A 26,327-nucleotide genomic window follows, 5' to 3' on the forward strand; every position below is an offset into this window, starting at 1 on the left:
ATTTTTATGGAAATTTTGTGACTTAACTAAAAGTAATATTTAACCTGTATTACCAGCATTTGTGAAAATATTTTAGCGATGACTCATCGTACCAGTTTTTTTTGTTTTGTATAGGACAACATTACATAATCTGTCGATTTTTTTGGCAGCCATATTATTATTGCCATATTGTTGTTTTGTTCGGGATTGCGTTTTAGATCGATGATCGTGGAATTGTAATCATTTTACATATTTATTTACTTCTATGAGTTTTATCAGTATTTTACAATGTATTGAAGGTTTTCCTTTTCGATATGACTAAAAGTCGCCTTTTCAAACGTTAATTACACTATTTTATTTGCTTTAGCGATGTCAAGATATTTGTTTTATTTCGTTTTTATATGTTATATGCAATATGTTATGGGATACAGCCAATTATGCGATAATAAGACAAGAAGTTGTACAACTCAGGTGAGTTTTGTTCATGTATAATTAGTAGAGATCGTCCCTTTATTGATTTATTGAGTGGCCAACCTTGACGACGCAATAAGATGGTTCAGTACGCTAATCCTAAAAGAGTCGCATATACAAGGGGTGGTTTTTGTCAATACGACCTTGATATATCGAACCGAACTATATCGATGAGAGTGATTGCATAAATCGAATTTGGAAGAAGTCGAGAAGTGCCAGAAACCTTTTGAAAAAGAACAACAGTCATCTTTAGCTATACTTCTATGTTACAGTGGATGTATAAGGAGCTTATACTATGTATTCAATCTCCATATTTTAATCTTAAACGTTATTTTCCTTTTTTTTGTAGGTTTTGGGCCATGATTACACAGAAGACTCATGCCAGATGGAATACTTCAAACCCGACAGTCTAGAGTGTAGAGACATGGATTTTTCATTGATATCGCCAAATGCACATATTGGCGGTGTCAGCTTGAAGCCCTATAGTCTCCAATATGAACATTTTACCCCTTCGGGTTCATTTTATGTGGTCAACCATACAGTTCTTAATATAACATTCAGTAATATCAAATGGAAAAGTAAGTATTGATGAATTTTTCTGATTTGTAAAGGCCTACATGCCTGTCTTTAAATCAAATTTGCATTTATAATATTAGTAAGATTTCTCTTTGTCTGGAAGATAGAAACATTAATGAAAATAGTTATGTATTTATTCTACTATACATAATTATGTAAAATAACCAGATATTACAAAAATGACAATTTTTTTTCAGCTATGAAATTTCGATTTCAACTCTTGAAGCAGAAGAGTTCAGACAATCATTGTAGGAATATAGTGATATCAAACAATGTGACTATCAACGATCAATCCATGTTCTACTATGATTGTTATTGGCCAATCTCTGATGGCAACCCCAACGGACAGAGCCATATTCTGGATTTTGAGGCAACTGATGATGTTGTTGTTAACCGAGGACAATATTACTTTAACATACCCACACCACAGATGTTAAGTAAGTTTTATATTTATTTTTATTAACACTTTGTTATAGATTTTCTACCTGAGATTATTAAAAAATCTTGAAGCTAAAGACATTTTACTGATTATATTGTTTAAATTTGTTGGAGAAGGCACCAAAACCTTACTGAGATTAAAGTATCAACGAATGACAAATAGCTTTTTTATATCATAACAATAAATCAGATCAAAAAGGTGACATGATCAAAAAGGGAGTGATGACAGATGATGTATGATAGATTATGTGGAGGACAAATACATGCCGCGTTAACCCTACAGGAGTAGGATAAGAAGGGTGATGATGATGAACATTTAATAAGACAAACAAGCAAGCCGCCACCAAAATTCGCAACAATAATGTCGCAATTACTTCAAAAAATCTTCTCCATCTTGTTTAAATTTAAAACAAAATTTCTTGTATGACATGTGGATGAAGCAACACATGAACAGTTAGTCTTAACATAACAATCTTTTCAGGTCCATCAGCGACAATTAATGAATGGAAACCATTTGTCTATATCGAGATATTAAAGGACAAAATGGTATTACACGTTGTACCACCGCCTTCTCATTTAAAAGTTAACGCATACCAAATAGCGGTGTTTCGAGAATGTGATAAAGAAACATTATGTACAGCGGACGATTTGGTAGCGAATACGACGATAAAATTGAAGAATAATCTACAAGAAGTAACATACGAGACGTCAATGTTGAAGAAATCCGGGTCGTATTACTATGTTGTTACAGTCCTACATGATAAGTGTAGTGAAACTGGAGATTGTCAATATATGGAGAGTCCAAGGATAAGAATCAGTGAGTTTTGTTCAATTCCAATGTATATTTAATTTAGATCACTTTTCAGAATGCAATGGACAATCGGTTGATGTCTAACTAAAAAAAAAATATTTTCTTTTTGACCACTGACCATAGATATTTTCAATATTAAAAGTATTTCTAACGTTAATATATGTTTACATACTAAAGTGAGTACTAAATATGAATGTTAAGTATGAGATAATTGTTTTACAGCTAACGAGGTGCAACAGCTGAGTATTTGCATAGCTAGCATCACCGCACTCATAGTTGCTACTTTGTTCGCGTACTACATCGCGTTACGTGTAATGCGCCGTTACTTCTGCACTGAGTACAAGCAATCGCCAGGTAATTTGTATATATTTATGTAATCCTTCACTTTCAACCATCTTAAATATTGTTAATTTTACCCGCGACTTCGTTGGTAATTAATTAAAACAAAACTTAATATAGTAAAAATTTTGTGTTCTTCCAAACTAATCTACGTGTATGCGAAATTTCATTAAGATCAATTGAGTAATTTATATTTGTTCACTAGTCTTCCCCCGAGACTGTCCGCCTGGAATAAAAAAAAACTGAGTAGCCTATGTCTTCTTCCAGACTACCTCTATGCCAAATTTCATCGAAATGCGTTCAGCCGTTTACAAACTCTTACATCCATCCATCTAAACTTTCGCATTTATAACATTAGTATGCTAATAGGAAGCCAACATATCACATGAAACAAATAATGTCTGTTGAGAAAAATTGTAACTATTATTATTCTCTCATATCTTTATTTTCTTATTTTTATATATAATATATTTCACATGATTTTTTTAAAAAAATAACAAAATAAAACATATTATATATAAAATTGAAGTCCACCGGCTGCGGAATCCGATGACTCAAGCAACCAGTGATCAGGGCTGCAGAGACAGGAACCTTCTCACTATTCGTGCGGTTTCTAAAATAAACGCCTTTTGAATCGGGCCCTTAATCCAATTTACTATTATTATTATGAATATATGTTAACCTTAACAAATATCCATCTAAATTTTTCGCATTTATGATGTTAATTAAAATGTTTGTTACATTTCTCTGAACATAAAATGGAAGATCACATGCTGTTTACTAAGATTTTTTAATTCCATGCAAAAAGTCACTATAAAAAGCTAGTCTATCAACGACGCGTTTTTTTAAATTGTCATATTTGTTACAGCTTACGTATTACCATCGCCACCGAAAATTTTAGTTATTTACTCACCAGCAAATAGATTGCATGCAGAATGTGTTGCCTCATTTATCACATATCTGCGTTCTGAGTACGGCTTTGAAATTATGTACGAAGGAGATATATCGAGTACCTCACATGCTGATCCATTTATATGGGCAAATGAATCCTTCCGTATTGCGACCCACGTTATGTACATAGTCGGTCCTGCTGAAGAAACTAACTTGTATAACAATATATATGACAAACCGATTATAACAGCACATAGAGATGTGGATAATATAGTATTGGCTATGATAAAAGCGAATCGAAGTAATAAAACTAGAAAAGATGTGATTAATGTACTTTTTGAACACTCCGATGGACAGTTACCGATTGAGACCAGACATGATAAAGCCTTCTTACTGTTGAAGGATTGGCAGAAGCTTATATCTTATCTGTCACAGAATTTGTTACCGAAGAAACAGATTATGAGGACGGAGAAAGGTAAGTGTTTTATAGAAGATTTGTCGAGGGCCAAGAAATTGTTGAGTGTCAAACAGGAAGATGTTGTTATCAGATGTGAAAAGAATTGGAACGAGAAAAAGGTTTTATTGTAATCAGTTATTTCAACAAATTAAGCTTCTGAAATATGTTTAATGTTACAAAATTGTGCCGGAGGTCAATTTTAGTAGAACCTAAATTTCAATAGTTTTAATATCAAGAATTAAAACATCTACGCGTTTCAAATAAGAATATGCAAAAATAATTGAAAAAATCTCTTTTTAGCTTTTAACCTACTATCTTGGGGAAATTTTTTTTGTTAATTTCACTTTTTTGTGTTTTTTTAATTTACTAATTCAGACATAACAAATAAGCAAATATTTTTTCGTTTTAATGTGAGGTGTGTTAAAAAAAACACATTTTTCACTTCTTTTTGACCGACTTCCCAAAAGGAGGTACTCAATTCGTCTGTATGTTTTTTTTATTATTTTTTTTGTGTCCTACGGCATAACTGCGCCGTTAGTGGACCGATTTTGATAACTCTTTTTTTTTTTGATATATTTTAAACTGCACATTCCGAAAAGTAAAGAAAAATGGTTAGGTAATTTTCTAACGTTTTTTGACTAATTAGTTATTGATCACATTCTTATTTGAAACATACAGATAAAAAAATAATTTGGATTTTTCGTGTTGTAATATATGCAGGACATGAGAAATTGTTAAAATATAGCAATCCCGACTATTTATGATATCTGTTTAGCTTAAGTGTTGTACGCAAAGGGTTACCTTTTGCAAATGCATACATTTACATAATATTTTTGTGGTCATTTGTACCTTGTTGTTATTGTAAACGCATTATCTATATAGAAATATGATTGCTTATCAATTTGGATATATTATATTTATACAAAGAAATAATTTCTGTCGAAACGGCAACTTTATTCTGCACTTTCATCTTTTCTATTGAATGTCTATTCTTCGTGTAATCTCAGAGATATTATCGTATTTGGTGTATTGAAATAAACATTTTGTCTAAATTTAGGTTATTTTTAAAAGATGAAAATTTTCGGAATGTAGACCATGCTCTAAAAAAGTTTTAATGTTTAGTGCAATAATAAAAATTGTTTTTTTTTTGTTTTGTACGGGTTAGATTTATGCAAAAATAATATTGTCTGTCATACTCTGAAAAAAAAAAAATTGTACAGATTATTCAACAGTTCGAGTATAATTTTAACATCTGTATAATAACTCTGCTGTCAGTTTGAACACATACGTCTGTCTTTTTTTTATTTGTAATAAGGATGATAATATCCGTTTATGTATCTACTGTGAATATATAACAATATCCTTCGAGTAGAGTGTGGTCTACAGCGTTTATGAATGTTGACTTGGTGTGCCATGGTTCGCAATATATTATAGAAATTTTTATATGTACAGCTTCATTTGTCGCGGCTGACTGTTTATAATTAGGTTTTTAAACATTTTTACTAACATAATTTGAATAATTTTTGCAATTTTAAAGAATGGCGGGGTAACAAGATGAACAAATAACATAAATTTTATATATTAGCACAGCAAAAATCTTGATTAAATGTTTTTTTTTTATTAAAAACGTATACATGTAATGGTTGTTAACTTTACGGGTAGTATGCCCCTTCGTACAGAAGGGTACGCAAATCTGCGATTGTAGTCTCCAAGCGACTTACGCAACAAAATAGATGATATGATATTGTATTGCGTAAGCCACTGATACTAAAATAGCATATTTTTGTAGTTTTGTATAAGCAGGGGTTAAAAAATGTTCGGCCGCGACTCTGGAAGCGATTCGATGTTTATCTTCAAGTTGATATATTTATATTTCTCGTTGATCTCAGCCCAGTTGAAGTGGATGTGTTCTCTTGTCGTACAGGACTCTACGCTCAATATATACCTTGTGATGTATTTTTGTAATATAGATAATATTATCATTGTGTCTTTTATTTATATCTCCGTAATAAATATAACCTCAAAATGTCACTAAAAAAAAATAACCTAAAACTATCGAGTTATTGGAAAGTAAGGAAAATAAAAGTTACAAATACAGATTCATAATATAACAGTGAAATATCACATGTCACAATCTTATAATTACCTGAAACTTAATTTTTTTTTCTCCTTGTTCGGCCATTTTAACAGGTGAGCAGTTTGCCGCCATGTTTTTATTTTTTTAAAATTAAAAGTGAGTGTTAAAAGCCATACATTACGTTAGGCGGAATTTTAAAGATTTGTAGGTTAAATAAAACATATATTAATTGATATCATTGGTTTAATTATCACCCAGATTATTTATTACATTACTTTGGAATGCTTACACTAATGACGTCACAGATGAGCAAGTTTAGGAAGTCACCAAGTTATCTACTAAGTTTACATACTTAATAGAAAATAAGCAGTTTTACTAAGATAAAAAATATAAATACAAATTACAATATATTAACATTCACAAACAATGAAATGCTACATAATTCATGCAAACTACAATTATTTTCCTTAGCCCAAACATTTTTGTATTAACTAAATAGATTAGCAAATAAAATTCACTCAACGGCAAATTAATCCAAAATGGAGAAACATGCGTATAATTGGCAAGCTTGGATTCATCTAAAAATTACCTGTTAATTTTGATTAACTGCCTATCAAATAATTTCACATAACCCCAATTAGTTCAAACAATCATAGATCTTGAATATAAGTTTCTTAAAATATCGACAACAAAATGTTTTCTTAAACAATATAATGAAGCTGTATTCTATTTAAACAGGCAAAAATTGTAAACTAGATACTTCCAAATATTTAACAAACGACTGACTAAAATGTCGTTAAGAAAAAAATCTAGATATACTAAAAAATCATTTTAACATTGTGTACTTTAATTAATAATATTGTACACTACGAACTTACCTAATCTATTCTTAAAGAGGAAAGATTTTTATTTTTATATAAACACAAACTACTGGATATACTGATTTCAAAATGGAAACATTACAAAGGTACATTATTACCAACGAACATAGATATTAGATTTTTCTAATTCCGCACGCGCTAAAGTTAGTTGTAAAAAAAACATCAAAATAAAACAAAATAATTTTATATAACACAATCACTTAAAAAAGATAACAAAAAGCATAGTTTTTTATAATCTGCATCCGTCACTGTCATTGCACTCACAATTTTCCCGCCAAAAAGCTCACAGATCGCACACATTAATATCGCAATAATTTAAACGTTTCAACTATGGTGTAGATCTTCATGTACTGGAAAAAAAAATATTACTGACATTAAAAAAAAGTAAATTTATGGATGGATGTGATGATAATTACGAAATTTAGAACTGATATACCTTAGATCAAACTACAATAACTCAAAGTTTTTGTGTAGTTTTAGTCATACGTGACATAGCTAAAAGTCAAGTTACTTACTATTCCAAATAAATGCTACAATTCTAACGCGATTGCTAATTCTAGGAATAGTTTTATTTCCACTGGTGCGGCTGCCGGCTGCTTACTTAGGCTAGTGGAACAGTATACTCACATGATCTCAAGGCTGCTGTCACTATTCTTGGTGGCGTGCTCCCCCTCGCTGGAGTTGGAGCCGCCACTCTCGGAGCGCTGGCTGCGGCTGCGGTGCGTTTTCTTCTTCTCTTCTGCAACTACCTCTGTGGCTGTCGCCTCCTCTGACTGCCGCTGCCACGCCGGGATAGACGGCGGCTCTGTGCGACTTTTGAGTGAGGGGAATTGATTTCTGTGAAAGAAAACATTCCGAGATCGACCAAACACTTATACCATTGACTACTGTTACATACCCTAGAGAATCTAAAAACAAAAATATAGAAAATATTTCGAAAATACCAAATTAATATCACAAATAGATCTAACAAGAGATTGTCGCCCATGACACTTTCCGTGTTTTAAAGCGATTTGAATCTTTTTTTCCTCATGACGCAAAGTAGTGAAACAGATTACTACTGTAAGTTTTTTGTACAAAAAAAAATGGGAATTACGATTTTTTTCTAACAAACTTCGAAGACTGGCAATCATTGTAACTTACATTCCCAACATAAATGCTCAAATAAGGAAATAGTGCATCAAACAAGGTAAAATGCCCCCAAATGGCGTCCAGATAATATGTCAAACGAACCCAAACCCAAGACCTTGAACTTTTTTCTACTTTTTTTTACTACATTCGGTACATAACACATAAGACTCAACATTTTCCCGTCAACGTGAACCCGCTGTTCCTCCCTAGGGGTGATATTAGTCATTTTAAGAACACCTAGGTTGTGTTATGGTAGAAAACTCCATACCTGTTTAACAATATCCCTTTAACGGATGCCAGATCAGACTTTAGGTTGTCGAGTTGGAAGCGCAGCGCGTTCTGCTGTGCCGCAGATTGCACCTCATTGCGCAGTGACGTCACGCTGCTGTTCAACACATCTAAAGATTTACGTAGCTCCTCTATACACTCCGCGGTCGATTTACGCTTTGGTTCTTCAACGAATATTAAATGTTTCAGGCAGTTCTGTAAAAAAAAGATAAATTCCTAGAATAAATATCTAACACTGGCCTTTGCACGTATCTGCGTGGAATTAAAAAAAAAAACTTATTTAGTCTGTGTTCTTCCAGATTGTGGCGTATTTGGCACATCAAGATCCGTTAAACCGTTCCGCAGATACCCTTCTAACATTCATCCGTCCATCAATCAAAATTTTCTAACTCAAAGACTCATTTTATTTTGAGACAAAAAATCTAGGCATTTTTACCAAATTTAATACAAAGTTCTCAATTCGAATTACGAATTTGTGAGTGTAATAAGATTCTTGTATGTGCCAAAGTGTTTCCGAGAATTAATCGAATAATTTTGTCACTTTAATGCATACTTAACTTGTAAAATTCAATTTAATAGTAGATAATTATTCTACTGTCAATATTTATTGTACTGTCATCTTGAACAACTTCCCATAGCAAGTATCAAGTGTCAGTGAAAGTGGTTATTAATCCCAAGATAACATCAACACTATTATATTAATTTATAATAATGCATGTGAAAAATTAACAATAGATACTCGATGTAATTTATTTAATTCATTTAATAAATTATTTTATACATGATCAATGACAGTTTATTTTCTTTATTTAAAAAAATTACAAAAACTTTTATTGTACTTTTTAAAAATATAAATGCAGTAAACATTACAGCGAAACTAAAATAATCTATACTTATATTATAAAGAGGAGATATTGCATTTTTTATTGTAATAACTTAAAAACTACTGGGACGATTTCATTCTTTCACCATTAGAAAGCTACGTTATTGCTGAGTAACATAGGCTATATTTTTTAATTTCACCTAGACGTAATCACGAATAAAATCTAGTGAAACATACAAATGTATTACCGCTTGAAGAACATTGCTTAAATGATGAATAATGCAGACTGTGAAGCAATGCAACGAGACGTTGGCGTGGTCGTAAACAATTGAAGATCACAATCGTCAAGGTCAAACATCGTGAGATACAATGAGTTATTTTATAGATGTCTTACTGAATATTTTAAAATGTATCTAGAGCAAGGGCGGATCCAGGGGGAGGGGTCATGGGGGGTCATGACCCCCTAAGTTGGTTGGTCAAGCTCTTGACTTGACCACGACTGTGACCTCCCCCTGGCGCCAAAGCTGGATCCGCCCTTGATCTAGAGTTCTAGATTATAATAAAACCTTAAATATACTCTACTTATCATAATATAACAAAAATGTTTTTTGTCGTAACATGGTCTTAATATTGGCATCAGATGAAACTTGACCAGTATACATAAAGTATAAAATGCAAATAAATCAAGATGGCCGCCACTACATAAATTTATATTACATTTATACGAGGTTATGGGATATCACATTAAGATGCACTTTAATGTTTATAGATAAGAAATTAATTGCAGTATAAATGAAATATGTTATTTAACAAAATATCACATTTATCGTATGTTTCGGTTCATAGATAAAAAATTATTGCATTCAATATTATATATTTGATTGGCTCAGACCAGAGATAATTTTGATTGTTTACTGATAAACTCGCGGATCTTTGTATTACATAGTTTTTATATTATCTGTTATTTCAAGGCTATCTCTAATATTGTGAGAATTTTTCGATCAATGACCTTTTTAGACAGATAAAGGTGTAAAAAGCGAAAATAATTAGTAAGCAATTTTGCTATATCTTGCTGTGGAAATAATTGTGCTTTACCTTAGTTTTATCTAAGTGACTTTATTTTTTTTTACAAGTGTGAAAACCCGTAATATTGATACCGAGTAACGTTGAAAGTCCAAAACGTTACAGAACATTTTAAGAATCAATAAATATTTATAATAATAATAAATATTATTTTTTTATAATATAACGTAAACAAGCAAGCTGCCACCTAAATCTGCCAAAGCTACCACTGCCCATAGACAATTGCAGTGTTGCCTACTCTTAATAAACAGAGGAGGAAACACATAAAGAGGTTATTTCCCTGTTCTATGTGTCTACTCTAACAAACCTACTTTCCTTTCTTAGCCTCTCCTTATAAGAATAGGCTGGGAAGTAGTTAAGTTTGTTCTACATTGCCAGTAAAGCAGTCAATGTTCTTTTAACTTTGGTTTTATTTTATTTTTCTATTTCATCAAATGTATTCTATGCTCTAGTTGTATTACTTTATCAACAACAAGGTATATAAAAATTTAGTAATGGTACATTATGATTGAGCAATTGTAACGAAAAAAATTGTCAAGGTCTCTGTACGAAAAAAGATTACCGCTGTTAGATTGAATTATTTACCTGTAAAACTTGTAATGTACTTTTTCTTTGGCAGAAAATCAAGGTTAAAAAGTTTGAAGGAAATTTGTAAGACTCTAAAATGTATACCATTGTAAGGAATTGTCGTATTTACTACGAAAGTTTTACCATAAGACCATAGACGTTCAAGGAACTCAATTGGCTTCATACTTTATGTTCTTGGGAAGATTTACATTTATGTGACTAGGTCGTAACGGTACAGTTTCACATATATGTAAATGTGTCAGTACCCAAACATATACCTGTAAAGGGGGATGAAAGGAGGAAGGTTTCAACATCATTTAGAAAGGAACATAAAAAACATAGGCTTACAGTCTAGAAATAATAATAAGTTAATTTAGTGACCTATTCCAATAATTACGTAGAAAAATGTTATGAAAATATATAAAGCTTGTCAAGATAAACTTGTGATATATGTGACCTATATTTGCGCTGACCTCCTTTGTTTATAAACTTCTCTGTCAGTTTATAAGATATCCAATGCATATACAATATGCAATGTTCGCCGGATTTGAATTTTATTTCAGATTAGCTTTTTTAAGCTTATTTTAGTATTTACAGGGTTTATATCTAGGTGGAATTAAAACAGAAAATTTTGCCGTAAGTAACCTGTACAATTTACCAGACAAAAATCATTCTGTGTCAAATTTCATCCAGATATATCATGTTTTGTAATGACTGCTTCAAAACATCAATTCATTCATCGTATGAAAGTGTGCAATAGAATTAAATGACTCACCTTATAAAACCAGTAACATCCATACATGAATCCTCCATACACTATAATCGGTAAAATACGTTCTCTTAACCATGATTTTCTTGAAGAGGTAAAGAACACGAAGTCAGAAGCAATTGACGGTACATCTAACAGTTCCCCACATTTCTCTACAGCCTTTTGTATCTCTCTCTCGGTCAGGCCCTTATTGCGTAAAAAGCGCTCTTTGCTTTCTAATGTACATCGTTGTACATTCGGATTGGATAGAAACTTCACTGCTGTTGTTACCTGAAAATACTGCTCTATTTTAAATTTCTACAACGTCAGATTTATTGGATTTTTATGTGATGTTTTTCTAGAGCAAGGGTGACAAACATTTATACATATCAGTGCCATTTTTAAATAAATTTTCAATGCAGTCTTAGAAGTTTCATCAAATAATTTTGACTGAGATTTTTAGGCCAATTTCAAGGAATAGCAAGCACCTAATTCATAATTTTTTTTGTAGTCTTTTTATGATTATTAACAAAATAATATATTGTGGGCCATAATGCCACGCGTACCAGTGGTACCCTATTGTAGAAATTTATGAGAGCTATATAACAGAATTTAACAAATTATGATACATCAGAAGTTTGCAGTTTGAGAATGCTGCAAACTTGATCTGCCTTCTCCATCCAATATCCTGCCATGCAGATTAAATCGTAAATGTCTTACATAACTTCTAATTACAATATTATTAGTATTTTAATTATTATATTACAAATACAGATAATAATATGAAATTACTCAAAAAAATCTCGGATGCATTCAAGATCTCAGTTTGATGTGACTGTGACAAAATTAACCGCATATAATAGAAGAGCTACGTACACTTTGATTAGTTTTAAAAGTTTTATGACGCTTCTAATAAAATAAAAAGGTACGAAGGTCACTTGGTTTGACGAAATCTTGCAGTTGAATATATTATGTGTAAATCATACATTATTAATTTAATGTAAGCATGAAATTATTTTTACGTGAAATTATTATATATTATCATAAATAATCACCAAATTTTCTCGTATCTCGCTTCCAGGACTTGCTAATATATCCGTAGCCATTTCGATTAAAATATTAATGGAAATTTCACAAGAATTTTAATGTAATGCACTTCACAGTACACTATTGTAAGTCCATTCACATGAAGAACAAGTAAAACTTTAAATTTGTCTTGAATTATCGCACTATTAAAATAAAGAATTAAAATTTACTAAAATAAGAACCCTCAGGTCTTTCATGAATGCACAACAAAGACATTGACAGAAATGATTGGTGTAGCCATATTTAAATTGAATATTCTGCTAAAATAGCTACTAGTAAAAGTACAATTCAAAAGCAAGATTTTACAATAAATCAGCACTAATATTCTAACTTCTAACAAACATTGTCGCTATTTATTACATCATTGATGGCTTTGATTTCAGAGTTACATTGATTTTTAATAGTTTTCTTACATAAGAGAACAGAGTAAGTCACAGGAATGTTTCATTACATAATTTTTTTACTCATATTCTGCCAAACCTTAATACGGGTTCAGTTCTACTTAAAGCGTAGAATTCTGTTATATCTGGCAACCTTACACAAAATGTAAAGTAACAGTGCTGCCAGATCTAAAAAGTTTGGTTTTTTTGGTAACATTGTATGAAATCTGTCAACTTTGACATATTACTATACTTACGTTTGACATTTAATTTAGACAATATGTGTAATGTTTGTTTATATTAATTGTTTAAGATTAGCGTTAAAAATAGTAAATAATGAGTGATTTTACAAATGCAACAGAAGCTGCTTCTCTCGCCGTTAGATTTGATCAAACGGGACAAGTTGATAAAGCGGTAGAATGTTATAGGACTGCAGCCAGGCTTTTGGATAGAGTTTGCGATCATGTACCGCCAGAAAAGCAAATTGAAATACGAAAAAAAGTTAAGGAGTACCTCGAGAGAGCTACTTTTTTACAGGAACAAAAAGGTATAAGTTCAACGTTTTATTCGTTTATTGCTGTTAATTCGACGTTATTCTTATACGAGCCAAGTATGACTCATTGCAATAAAAAGCATCACACAAAGCGACTCCTTCCGTGCCTGCTATTACGAACGTGTTCCGTTGTTGTTTGCGCATAGACAACATATATTTTTTCCAGATAGAGCCCAACAAGCAGAAAGTGAGCGTGGAATGCAACAATGTTATTTCCTAATGCAACAAGCGTTAGACGCGGATGAGGCCAGCTTGAAGGACTTGGCATTACAGTTGTACACACAGGCAGTTGAACTGGCTGTCAGTATGGTAAGTGCAAACAAAAGACCACTTTAATTAAAAATGTCAAAAAAAAGTAACTAATTCATCAGATGTATTGGGATTTTGTATAGGTAACATAATTCTAGAAAAACAAACTATCAAGACATGTTGAGTTCAATGGCGGATCCAGGGGGGGGCATGGGAGTCATGACTGAGCTGGTTGGTCAAGAGCTTGACAAAATATATTTACATTTGTCAAGCTCTTGACTTGACCACAACTATGTGAACCCCCCCTCCCTTGGCGCCAAAACTAGATCCGCCCTCAATTCAGTTCAATATCACTATTGGTTTAGCTTTATTTTCCTAACAAAGAAATGTTTTCTTACAACCTTATAATGGAGTAACTTTTATTTTTTTAAATTACAGAATACAAGTGATCCTGATGTAAAACAGAAGGTAAAAAATGTTGCTGCACAAGCTTTGGACAGGGCAGAGGAGTTAAAAGGCATCAAGAAAATCAGTGCATTGTCAATAAATGAACCTGAAAAACCAGGTAATATACACTATTATGTAGATTGTATATCTTTTTAATCTTTAAAAGAAATATTTACATCAATCTATTGTTACAATTTTTATATTAATTTGTTAAGAAACACCTGATCTATGTGCTATATCTAAGATTGCTAAGTGCTTTTAAAGCAGCACAATAGCATATTAAAATTTTTAAGGTTAAGGCTAAGGTTTTCCAATTTATTGAACTGTCAAACTGTCAAAAAAACTGTACATGTGGAAGCAAAATTGCAACTAACAGTTGAACTGTACACTTATGCACATTCACAGTGTTCACATCGATGGTTAACAATCACAATGTCAAAATATACAGTGGTAGTGCCCGCTTTAACATCTTTCTCTTTACCACCCTCTTCTTATAAGGAGAGGTTGGGAAGAGGAAGTGAATTTGACGGTGGAGGAGATGTATAGAAAGGGGAAATATGCTCTTTATGTGCGTCTCCTCCTCCGTCGTATAAGGATAGGCAACGCATCTGCAATTGCGAATGTCTATGGGCAGCGGTCGCTTCGCCATTTTGGCGGTTTCAGGTGGTCGCTTGCTCGTTTGCCACCTTATGTTATAAAAAAATATATCATCTATAGTAGTCTTATATTGAGTTAAATAAAACATTATACATTTGATAATCTCCAGCAGTCTCTCCAAGAGCGCAATTACAAAGAGAACAAAGTGTACATTTAAAAGTGACGGGCAAGCAAGTTTACACAGAGGAAGAAAAGGAAGTACTACGGCAAACTTCAAATATAAATGACAACTGTTTTCTACCATTTATGGATGTAGATTATTCGGAAAAGTTTCAATATGCGTTACCATTTGAAGATAAAGCGAGCAAATTGAAGCTATCGTCTAAGCAGGAGAAAGAATTTGATTGTTGGGTGCGACCGCATGAAGTATCAGTTGATCCTAAAATGATTGTCGGAGAACATGTTGATTGTTACAGTATAAAACAGACAGTAAGTATGATAATTTTTTCCTAGTGTATATCACTGTAAGCCATTATTACTTACTATTTCGTATACTTAAATGTTTTAGTAACCTAGGCTACAATCTACGGTAATAATGTAAAGAGGAAAGATTTGTATTTTAGTATGCATTTAAATAACTCAAAAAATAATTTCACAAATAAATACCATAGTTACGTTATCACAGAGTAACATAGGCTATAGTATTTTTATTTCTGTGCGGAAAAAGTTTTAATATTGTAACAGCTAGTAATATTGTATAGAGGAAAGGTTTGATTGTTTGCAATTTAATAGACTAAAAAATTACTAAACCGATTTCAATTCTTTTCCTAAAAGAAAGCTATGTTACCACTGAGTAACATAGGCTATAATATTTTAACTAAAATAAATGGCGTATTTTTGAACCCATGCACTAAAATTATTATAATTTTTCTTAAAGTGAAAGGAAATTAGTCTAAATTTAATATTGTCAAGTTAATAATTTTTGAGGCATTGAGTTATGTATTTATATTAGGTTTAAATTTGAAATAAGGCAACTACATCTTCATTTATTTTTAGGTAGTATCAGATTGTTCCTTCGTCGCGTCTTTGGCTGTTAGTGCTTTATATGAGAAGCGATTCAATAAGAAAATAATAACTTCAATTATATACCCAAAGAATAAGAATAAAGTTCCAGTATATAACCCATTTGGTAAATACATGGTCAAATTACATTTGAATGGAGTGAGAAGAAAGGTAAGTAAAAAGTTAAATTTTTTGTAGTTTTGTGGTCCAAGTTACAGAAAATTAATTGCAACTAACAACCAACTTAACTTTTATATGTTACATAAACTAATATTATAAAGAAGAAAGTTTTGTATTTGATTTTTGTATGCACTGATATAACTCAAAAACTGGGCCGATTTCAAAAATTCTTGCACCATTAAAAACTCAGTCATCACTGAGTAACATAGGCTGTTTTACATTTTTTTTATTCTAAGTCGCGAGCAACAGCTAGTTACAAATAAGGGTAATTCCTGATATTTTTATTTGAATTTAAAACAGTATCTATTATTAGGAATAAAATTAGTACCATGCTAAAGAATTGGCGCAACTCTAGATTATCGGCATAAACGTCACGTCCCTAGCTGACAGCTGTCAATGTCACTAGAAGTATGGATAGATTGGCGCGCAACCTGCGTCTGGACGAGAAGTGTTGCTCTGAGTTTAAAGCGACAGTGTCAATTAAATAAGTTGTTTAAAGCTATACACTCTAGAGGTAGTAATTTTATCGGTACTAGCGCCCTGATATCTACGAGATATCTCCGAGATATCTACGCCCTTTATTTACTATGCTTTGAAGTGATGGTTTAACAGTTTTATGAGACTGTAATTCGTTGACTTTGACACCCCTTTCCGTCCAGCCCTAGGCGGGTAGCCCAACTCCGGCCTATCCGTCACTGTTCTTTGCAAAAAAGTGGGATATAAGCTGTGGTTATATAAATGTTTAAATTATCACTTTAAAAGTATCTTAAAGTGTTAGTATTTAAATAAATAAAAACCTTATTATTGCCATCCAAAAAAATATACAGTGTTACACAAAATAAGAAAGATTTATGAAAATTAGTAACAGATGGCAAAAGGGGGAGGCTCAGCTTAACCGATACTGGTTGTGATCCAGTGTCGAGCTGGTTTTCAGCCCCCCTTCACAAGATGTAAAAAGGGAGAATAAATAGTCGGAGGTCGCTTATAATATTTAGTTAGTTTTAGTTGTATTTGATGTTTGATTTTATTTTAGGTAATAATTGACGATCGTCTACCTTACAGCAAGTACGGTCGTCTTCTATGTTCGTACTCGAGTAACAAGAATGAATTCTGGGTGTCAATATTGGAGAAAGCGTATATGAAAGTGATGGGCGGTTACGATTTCCCCGGCTCTAATAGTGTAAGTATAATTTAAGTGACTTAAATTTGTAGGTCACTCGATTAGCGATATCGCTGATTGAAAAAACAATAATGTATGGAATTGAATAATTTTTGATATTACTTTGCATTTAGACATGTTGTTTCTACTATCGATATCGATATAATATTTACTTCTAGCAGTTTGTAAGAAGAAGCAATTTTTATGTTCGTTAAGCCAGCTACGTTATAATATACTAACTTTCGCCTGCGACTCTGTCCGCGTGGAATAAAAAAATAAAACAAAAGTCAGTAACCTATGTATTTTCTAGACTATTTTACATCTAGACGAAATTTCATTAAGTTCCGTTCAGCAGTTTATTCATCTAAACACTTGCATTTATAATAATTACGATGTGACATAAGTAACTTATTAAAACTTTCGCGAGACATTAACTTATACTAATATTAAAAAGGGGAAAGATCTGTACTTTTGTATGTATTGGAATATCTCCAAAACTATTGTACCGATTTTAAAAATTCTTTCACTATTAAAAAAGTAACGTTATCAGAGAGTCACATAAGCTATATTTCACGCTGCCGAAGTCGCGAGCAAATGTTATTCTATACTAACATAAAGAGGAAAGATTTATATTTTTGTATGTATTGATATAACTCAAAAACTACTGGACCGATTTTAAAAATTCTTTCACCATTAAAAAGCTATGTTATCACTGTATAACATAGGCTATATTTTTTACTACTTTTTTTTAATTTCACGCGAGCTTATTCGTTAATTATATTACAGTGGTAGTGCCCGCTTTAACATGTTAGCAGTGCAGGGCACGCCCCCAGTAACACCACGACCACACACAAGACAGGTGTGAAATGGAAGCAATTCCGTGTTTCGTGTGATGAGTGTGGTGCCGGAGGCGTAATTGAAGTCCCTTTCTCTTCACTACCCTTTTCTTATAAGGAGAGTATGGGAAGAGGAAGTGGATTTGACGGTGGAGGAGATGCGTAAGAAAGGGAAATATCCTCTTTATGTGCGTCTCCTCCTCCGTCGGATAAGGGTAGGCAAAGCATATGCAATTGCGGATGTCAATGGGCAGCGGTCGCTTCGCCATTTTGGCGGATTTAGGTGGCCGCTTGCTCGTTTGCCACCTTATGTTATAAAAAAAATTATAAATTGCGGTTTAACCGACGTGGATATGACAGAACATAGATCTGCACGCGCTGACGGGTTGGATCCCGGAGCGGTGCGCGCTGCGCAGTAATGACGCGGACTTCAACGCGGGCGCGCTGTACGAGACGCTGCGCACGCGCACGGCGCGCGGCGACCTGCTGGCCACCGCCGCCACTGGCGCGCTCGCCGACTCTGACGCGGAGCGCACTGGCTTGGTGCCCTCGCACGCGTACGCTGTCCTTGATGTGCGCTGTGTTAATGTTAGTGATGCACATTAAATAATAAAATAAAGTAGCCTTTATTGATTTTCTGATTATAATTATTACTAAATGCCTAAATACTGAAATCTATTTTTTTCATTTGTATTATCGGCAACTGGTTTTTTGTCGGAAAAGCTTGTCTATCGACAAAGGCCTCTTCTAGAGATTTCCATTCATTCCTGTCTCTTGCTTGCACATTATATAACTTTAGACTGTCGCGATTTTAATAGTGTTCATAAGATACGAGTTACTTACCCCTCCGCCAGCCAAAACGTCGCTTGTGAAATATCGGGAGCCACGACCCCATGGTGGTAAGAAACCCTATCTTATGAACATTGTATTGTATTATTACGAACATTATTTGAATACAAATGTAAATAAAACGAACGCGCACTTTCTATGCTGACATACAGTAATCAAAGTATATTTTTTAATTTTTTTAGATATAAACTTTGCTATTTAATTCAAGGATTTAATCCAAATTGGAGGAGAGTTGCCCACGACAGAACCCAATGGAAATGTTTACGGAAGGCCTATGCCAAGAGGCACACTGAAATTAGAGACATATTGTGAACTTAATCCATACTCAACTATAGTTAACTGAATAATTTCAGAATAAAGGGGCTATATTATTATTTAATTCAAGGAGCTAATTTATCCAAATTTAAAAAAAATGTGTCCAAAGTTACCACTTAAAATGTAAGATTGCCGTGATAACGGTAATTGTAAGCCAATGGAAGCCTTCGCTGTTGCTTAGATTGTTTAATATCGAAGATCATAGATTACAAATACTTCAAACAACCAATAATACTGTTAATTAGTTCAGACGAACACTTCTCATGATAAAATAACTTCAGGGAGTGAAACTACTAAAGCTAAAGAACCCGTGGTCGCACCTGCGCTGGCGCGGGAACTACAGCGAGCTGGACACCGCGCACTGGACTGGCGAGCTGCGCCGCGAGCTGCGCTACGACCCCGACAGCGCGGCGCAGTACGACAACGGAGTCTTCTGGATAGATTACGCCAGTATACTGAAATTCTTCGATGTTTTCTACCTCAATTGGAACCCGGAGATATTTAAATACACATTCTGTATACATCAGTAAGTAATTATGTTGCTTTTACCTATATTTGCATTACGAGTGTTACTACCTGTTGCCCGCGACTTCGTCCACGTGAAATGGAAAATTTAGCCTATGTTACTCAACGATAACGTAGCGTTTTTATTGTGATAGATTTTTTAAAATCGACCAAGTATTTTTGAGTTATTTCAATACGAAAAATATAAATCTATCCTCTTTATAATATTAGTGTAAATGTCTCAAAATGGTACAGATGAGTAAATTTAATGGCATTTGATGTGTAAGCGTCGCCTTATTGTATTTAACATAGTTTTGGAACTTAGGCGTTTTTTCAAAAGGCTACAGTAACACTCAGCGATAGGCTATATTTTTATTATTTAATTTCACTCATACGAAGTTGCGAGCAACAACTAGTCTATACTCATATTATGAAGGGGAAAGATTTGTATTTTTGTATAACTCAAAAACACTGGACAGATTAAAAAAATCAACATTAAAAACCTACTTTATCACTGAGTAACATGCTCAGGTGAACGAAGTTGCAACCAGTATACAATTATTCGTCTGTACTGGTGTTGCGGATGTCCATGGGCGTTCACCATCTCTGAATTCCCGTCGCTATTTGTACTTTTTATTATCATACTTCATTATTATTATTATAAATGCGAAAGTTTAGATGGATGGATGTTTGTCAGAGTTAACAGTGGTAGAGCCCGCTTTAACATCTTCGCACGAATGGGTCGGCTCGCCCGGTGTAATACCACGACCACACAGAAAACAGGCGTGAAGTGGAAGCAATTCCGCGTTTCGTCTGATGAGTGTAGTGCCGGAGACCTAATTTTAGTCCCTTCCCCTTTCCACCCTTTTCTTAAGAGGAAAGGATGGGGAGGAAAAGTGGATTTGACAGTGGAGGAGACGCATAGGAAAGGGAAATGTCCTCTTTATGTGCGTCTCCTCCTCCGTCAATTAAGGGTAGGCAACGCATCTGCAATTGCAGATGTCTATGGGCAGCGGTCGCTTCGCCATTTTGGCGATTTCTGGTGGCCGCTTGCTCGTTTGCCACCTTATGTTATTAAAAAAAAAAGTTTGTAGCCTAAACGGCTGAACGGATTTCGATGAAATTTGATACGGATGTAGAGGATAATGTGGAAGAACACATGGAGTACTCGCTTTTGTTTTTTTTAATTCCACGCGGACGGAGTCGCGGGCAAAAGCTAGTGATATTTAAAAAATAAACAAAAACGAGATGTATTTACGTAGGAAGTGGGAGGCGGGCACGGGCCCCGCTAAGGACGCGTTCAACGTGGGCGAGAACCCGCAGTACGTGCTGCGCGCGCGCTCGCCCGCCGCCGTCTGGCTGCTGCTGACGCGCCACATCACCGACATACGCGACTTCCGCGACAACAACGAGTACATCACGCTGCTAGTCTACAAGAATAACGGACGGAGAGTCTATTATCCATGTAAGTTACTACACTATGCTATATCGATGTTTTTTTTTTTTTTATATCATAAGGTGACAAACGAGCAAGCGGCCACCTGAATCCACCAGAATGGCGAACCGACCGCTGCCCATAGACATCCGCAATTGCAGATGCGTTGCCTACCCTTATCCGAGGAGACGCACATAAAGTGGATATTTCCCCTTCCTATGCGTCTCCTCCACCGTCAAATCCACTTCCCCTTCCCATCCTCTCCTTCTAAGAAAAGGTTGGTAAAGAGAAAGGGATTTAAATTAGGCCTCCGGCACCACACTTATCAGACGAAACATGGAATTGCTTCCACTTCACGCCTGTCTTCTGTGTGGTCGTGGTATTACACCGGGCGTGCCGGCCCATTCGTGCTAAGATGTTAAAGCGGGCACTACCACTGTTAAACTGCTTTGGATCGATCCAGGTATCGGTCTGTTTGATGCGATTTTTTTGGTCGATCCAGTATATGACTTAATTCCAAAAAAAAATTAACTATCTTTTTACTAATTTCATAATAAGATTTCCTTAAGATAAAGTTATATTCGTAATACAAATTGTATTAGTGGAATTTCATTGTAAAAATATTTAAAAAAGTAACAGAGGTGGAACTGTTAGTGTATTCAAATAAACATTTTCAGTTGTTGTTTGTTTATTTCTAAAATTTGTACAAATTGAATACTGTTCGATCCGATCTACAGTGGTAGTATTTCGATGCACTAGTGTATCGAATGATATTCAGATACAAATATCGAATATATCGGATCGGATTATACATCAAATAATCTGTATATCAGACGATCCGCCGCCGTACATCGACGGCGTGCGGATCAACAGCCCGCACTACCTGTGCAAGGTGTCGGCGGGGGAGGGGGACAGCTTCACGCTGGTGGTGTCGCAGTACGAGAAGTCGCGCACCATACTGTACACGCTGCGTGCCTTCGCCACCTGCCCCGTGGCGCTCGACAGGCTGCACCACTACCCCTGCACGAGGACGGTACGACACACACCCTGTATACACATACACACATACCTAGACAAACGAACAACCTGTATAACGAACAAATACTGGTGTACATCAAAGTCTTTATATACAGAAATTGAATACCCGTGTAAAAGGAAACAGACACACGACCACCTGTGCACACACAAATGATGTGTTTTCTATTATTTTTGCATCAATGTATGTTAGCAACAATGGCTTTTACTACATCCGTGCGACATTATAAAAAACACTATCTGCCTTACAAATTAATGCGGTATAAAGTTAATCTTAGGAATAAACAGTATAAGCAAATATTAGTAGAAATTTTTCTAACTTTAACTCTATATTGGGTTTATTTAAGGCAGTTAGTAATTAGGCTTAGTATGTGATTTTCAGAGTATGTACTACAATTGTGCCTTTCATCGGCATCCGTTAAGTGGTTCCAAAGATATCTTTTAACAAACGTTAATGTATGCATATAAATTTTCACATCTCGCTGATTTATAATATTAGTCAGACTAGCTTTCGCCCGCGTCTCCATCCGCGCGGAATTAGCAAAAATAACTTAGTAAGTAGCCTGTGTGTCCCAGACTAAGACTATCCTCTATAACTATGCCAATAATCGAAATCCTTTCAGCAGTTTACGCTACAAACTCTAACATCCATCCATCTTAAGTTTCACATTTGTAATATTAGTAAGATGTCAACCTAAAAAACTCTGAATTCCAACTAAATTATACTATTTTTTTTGTCAAATTGTGCTGTTTCATTCTCGTTTAGCTCCGCGGTGAATGGTCAGGTAGAACAGCCGGAGGGTGCGAGAACCATCGCGGGACCTACCCCAACAACCCCAAGTTCACAGTAACAGTGGCGGAGGCGAGGTCTCCCTGCGACATGGTGCTGGAACTTAAGGGGCCCAAGCAGTACCAGATCGGAATCGACGCTAGAGTGGAATCTATAGACGACCCTACAGTTACTGCACCCTTTTTGAAAGAATCATCAGGCCCTTATAGGTAAATATAAGAACATATATAAACGTTCATATACTTCTATAGTGTGTCTAAATAATTTAGATTAGTTTGACTATTCATTTCAAATTTAGTAGGGATGGGTTGTGTAGAGCCAGTCATGAATCTTATCGATATTCGATTTTTATTCTTATAGAAGTTGGAATCGATAGATTCATATTTATAACTTATGAATTTAAAAAAAACACTGTTTTCTCAAATTAATAATGACCATAACAAATAATGAGAGTAAATAAATGGCTATTACTACTACAGCTGTACGTAATCGAATTGGATTTCGCTATTATTTCTGTCATCGCTAAATTCTCTACACTATCAATACTAGAATTGTCCACTAAATTATTTAATAAGAAAATAATAATTTTACTTGAGTTATATAATTATTTAAACCATATCGATAGTTCAAAATTGTTCGCTGCGTGTTTGTTTCACTACTGTCTATTAAATACGGTATTTACCTTTATACAAATATAATTTGAATATATATGCATCATTTATCAAACTAATCTATCTTATTTAGACAAACTAGTTGTTGCTCGGTTCATTATACGCGCGTAAAAAATAAACATAGCCTATATTACTAAGTGATAAGGTAACTATTTATTGGTCAAAGAATTTTTAAAACCGACCCAGTAATTTTCGATTAATTTCAATACATACAAAAATATTTTCGTTTTATATTAGTATAGACTAGTTTTTCCCGTGCGGGTTTATCCGCTTGAAATTATAAAAAAATTTTTATAATTGGAAATGTCAAAATTCAAATGCACAAATAAAAAAGTTTGTTGACATTGGCTAACAATTACTATTACCAAAGCAATTGCTTCTGAGATGGTTAGAATTTCAACAGTGGTAGTGCCCGCTTTAACATGTTAGCAGTGCAGGGCTCGCCCCCAGTAATACCACGACCACACACAAGACAGGCGTGAAATGGACGCAATTCCGTGTTACGTCTGATGAGTGTGGTGCCGGAGGCCTAATTTAAGTCCATTTCTCTTTACCACCCTTTTCTTATAAGGAGAGGTTGGGAAGGGGAAGTGGATTTGACGGTGGAGGGGGAAATGTCCTCTTTATGTGCGTCTCCTCCTCCGTTGTATAATCGGTCGCTTCGTCATTTTCGCGTATTCAGGTGGCTGCTTGCTCGTTTGCCATCTTATGTTATAAAAAAAACAAATTCGAAAACCAATGCTGTATGTTTTCCCGCCACATATCGGTTTTATTGTTATGTAAAATCTATTCAGATTTTTCTTAATAGTAGATATTTTTCAGATCAGGTTTCGTATACTTGGAGCTTCGTAATCTCCCAGCAGGTAGGTATATAATAACTGTATCAACGTTCTATCCGGCTCAGGAGGGACCATTCTTCCTCGAGGTGAAGTCGACGTGTGAAGTTAGCTGCGAGACGCGCAACTAGCGCCCGCGCTGCCACAGACAACATATATCTCATTTGAAAACTTGTCTATGAATAAAAAATTGTTTTTAAATTCATTTCCGTTGACAACAGGGTTAAATTATCTTTTAAGTTTAAATTGCATTTAATTATTAAATACTGCACACAGTAAAGTATACAATTTTTATTATTAAAGTCTAAAGGCGCTCGAAACGCAATTAAATGCTTTTTTTATTTTTATAGGCGAGATATTTTTTTACTTTGAATATGGAATTTTAAATGAATTAAAAGATGTTAAGATTTATCGTAAGCAGAATTTTATTGTTATTGTTAATTCAATTCTCATGTCAAAAGTATAACATTGTTAACAATACAAAATACTCGAAGAATACATAAAATAAAGTGTATTAAAAAGCAAAAAAATCTAATTCATAATAAGAAATAATTATTATAAGTATATTTTTATTAGACGTCACTTAATTTGATAGACTATAATTGTAAAATAAAATTAGATCTGTGCCTTTAGAGGATATGTCAAAATAGCGCGCCATTTAGATTTTTTTGTTGTGATCACTACAAAAACTTTTTTTATTGCACAAAACCTTTTTATACACTTATTTTAAATTTTATAGCATTTTTTTATATTAGTTAATAAAAATATAATATATAAGCATAATAGAATCACAGGTATCATAACCTCTTTTGATATTTAATTACAGTTTTTTTTAAAGTCAAATGTTTTATAGTTCTGTCGCAGCAATAGCTACCAGTTGCTTGTTCCGCACGCGCTTGCACACTGTGATAATCTGTACCATTTAGTTATAAAATCGACATTGTAATTAAGAAATTTATAAATAACGTTAGTAAATATTTTCAATTAAAATTAGTTTTATTTTACCCATAACGACAATCATTCTCTCGGATATGTTAAAAACACAATCTGACTTCTTACTTTTATTATAAATGCGAAAGTATAGATGGATGTTGGAAGATGTCTTCAGAAGGCTCGATGGATCTCGATGGCCACAGATTTAGAATGTAGACTGGAAGAACACATTGCGCCACTTGTTTTTTTTTTTAATCTACACAATAAAGGTTTGTTGAAAATTACAGAAAAAATACAATGTTTTCTTTCATTAAAGTGTTTTAAAGCCGTTCAGTAATCGATATCAATAAATAAAAACGACATGATAAATAAAAGCAAACGGCGAAGCTTTTCCAAATCAAATTGTTTGTAATCAATTTACGAGCTCAATTGACTTCGATTCAGCATTAATCCTCTCCGTGTTCCGTTCCCGGAGCTCCTCTCGTGTTCTCATTAATAACTCGACATCGCGCCTTGAATTATTTATTCTTTACAACACTTTTTTAAAATACAGCTCTCCATTATAAGCACGTAATAAATGATCAAATAATTACATTTAATTTCATTATAAGTACATTTATAAAGAAAATTAATAAAGCGGTTTAAGGTTATATTTTTATTACAAACAAATATTTCAAATAATATAGCAATATAATGTAGCTTACAAATCATATAGATTGCTCAAAACGAAATAATGGTGAATTTTAAGTTTAGTTAATTTAATTAAAAAAGTTACACGCGTTCGTTTAATTAAGAATATAACGTAGCTGGTTTATAACTTTAGTTAATAACGGTTTACGGTGTAAGTCTT

General features: G+C 33.8%; 3 protein-coding genes across 8 annotated transcripts; 2 read left to right on the top strand and 1 right to left on the bottom strand.

Annotated features, from left to right (window-relative positions):
* Positions 1 to 148: 148 nt before the first annotated feature.
* Positions 149 to 4,357, top strand: LOC106107537. Its single transcript, XM_013288413.1, has 6 exons — positions 149 to 450; positions 800 to 1,028; positions 1,224 to 1,463; positions 1,946 to 2,281; positions 2,498 to 2,629; positions 3,483 to 4,357. Exons 1-6 carry the CDS (start codon positions 349 to 351, stop codon positions 4,091 to 4,093), a joined length of 1,650 nt encoding a protein of 549 aa, XP_013143867.1. The 5' UTR covers positions 149 to 348; the 3' UTR covers positions 4,094 to 4,357.
* Positions 4,358 to 6,264: 1,907 nt separating this feature from the next.
* On the bottom strand, positions 6,265 to 12,856 carry LOC106107685 (peroxisomal membrane protein PEX14). 4 transcript variants are annotated; one of them, XM_013288656.1, is made up of 5 exons: positions 12,616 to 12,856; positions 11,588 to 11,860; positions 8,320 to 8,534; positions 7,548 to 7,757; positions 6,265 to 7,270 (listed from the first exon to the last, which is right to left on the bottom strand). In XM_013288656.1, the coding sequence occupies exons 1-5, from the start codon at positions 12,664 to 12,666 to the stop codon at positions 7,264 to 7,266; spliced, it is 756 nt and encodes a 251-aa protein (XP_013144110.1). In that variant the 5' UTR covers positions 12,667 to 12,856; the 3' UTR covers positions 6,265 to 7,263. The 4 variants fall into 4 exon arrangements, with proteins under 4 accessions (XP_013144110.1, XP_013144113.1, XP_013144111.1 ...); XM_013288659.1 differs by having other exon boundaries at positions 11,588 to 11,851; positions 12,616 to 12,855; XM_013288657.1 differs by lacking the exon at positions 6,265 to 7,270 and having other exon boundaries at positions 7,544 to 7,757.
* Positions 12,857 to 13,296: 440 nt separating this feature from the next.
* On the top strand, positions 13,297 to 25,534 carry LOC106107655 (calpain-7-like). 3 transcript variants are annotated; one of them, XM_013288609.1, is made up of 12 exons: positions 13,297 to 13,573; positions 13,746 to 13,888; positions 14,267 to 14,393; positions 15,042 to 15,361; positions 15,929 to 16,105; positions 17,148 to 17,294; positions 18,470 to 18,697; positions 19,555 to 19,799; positions 21,040 to 21,242; positions 22,046 to 22,245; positions 23,014 to 23,246; positions 24,531 to 25,534. In XM_013288609.1, exons 1-12 carry the CDS (start codon positions 13,363 to 13,365, stop codon positions 24,673 to 24,675), a joined length of 2,379 nt encoding a protein of 792 aa, XP_013144063.1. In that variant the 5' UTR covers positions 13,297 to 13,362; the 3' UTR covers positions 24,676 to 25,534. The 3 variants fall into 3 exon arrangements, with proteins under 3 accessions (XP_013144063.1, XP_013144064.1, XP_013144065.1); XM_013288610.1 differs by having other exon boundaries at positions 15,045 to 15,361; XM_013288611.1 differs by having other exon boundaries at positions 13,482 to 13,573; positions 13,750 to 13,888.
* The last annotated feature ends 793 nt before the right edge of the window (positions 25,535 to 26,327 follow it).

This window comes from Papilio polytes, unplaced genomic scaffold, assembly GCF_000836215.1.
Source record: "Papilio polytes unplaced genomic scaffold, Ppol_1.0 DF821956.1, whole genome shotgun sequence".
NCBI classification, from domain to species: domain Eukaryota; kingdom Metazoa; phylum Arthropoda; class Insecta; order Lepidoptera; family Papilionidae; genus Papilio; species Papilio polytes.

Bases quoted from the DNA above. Each gene is read 5' to 3' on its own strand.
- LOC106107537 (XM_013288413.1), top strand. From the start codon at position 349: ATGTCAAGATATTTGTTTTATTTCGTTTTTATATGTTATATGCAATAT. The intron at 1,464-1,945 runs GTAAGTTTTATA...CAATCTTTTCAG, and splicing joins ACCCACACCACAGATGTTAA to GTCCATCAGCGACAATTAAT. The intron at 2,630-3,482 runs GTAATTTGTATA...TATTTGTTACAG, and splicing joins TGAGTACAAGCAATCGCCAG to CTTACGTATTACCATCGCCA.
- LOC106107685 (XM_013288656.1), bottom strand. From the start codon at position 12,666: ATGGCTACGGATATATTAGCAAGTCCTGGAAGCGAGATACGAGAAAAT. The intron at 8,535-11,587 runs GTGAGTCATTTA...TTTTTTTTACAG, and splicing joins GATGTTACTGGTTTTATAAG to AACTGCCTGAAACATTTAAT. The intron at 7,758-8,319 runs GTATGGAGTTTT...TTTCTTTCACAG, and splicing joins AAAGGGATATTGTTAAACAG to AAATCAATTCCCCTCACTCA.
- LOC106107655 (XM_013288609.1), top strand. From the start codon at position 13,363: ATGAGTGATTTTACAAATGCAACAGAAGCTGCTTCTCTCGCCGTTAGA. The intron at 17,295-18,469 runs GTAAGTATAATT...TGGATATGACAG, and splicing joins ATTTCCCCGGCTCTAATAGT to AACATAGATCTGCACGCGCT. The intron at 19,800-21,039 runs GTAAGTAATTAT...GTATTTACGTAG, and splicing joins TACACATTCTGTATACATCA to GAAGTGGGAGGCGGGCACGG.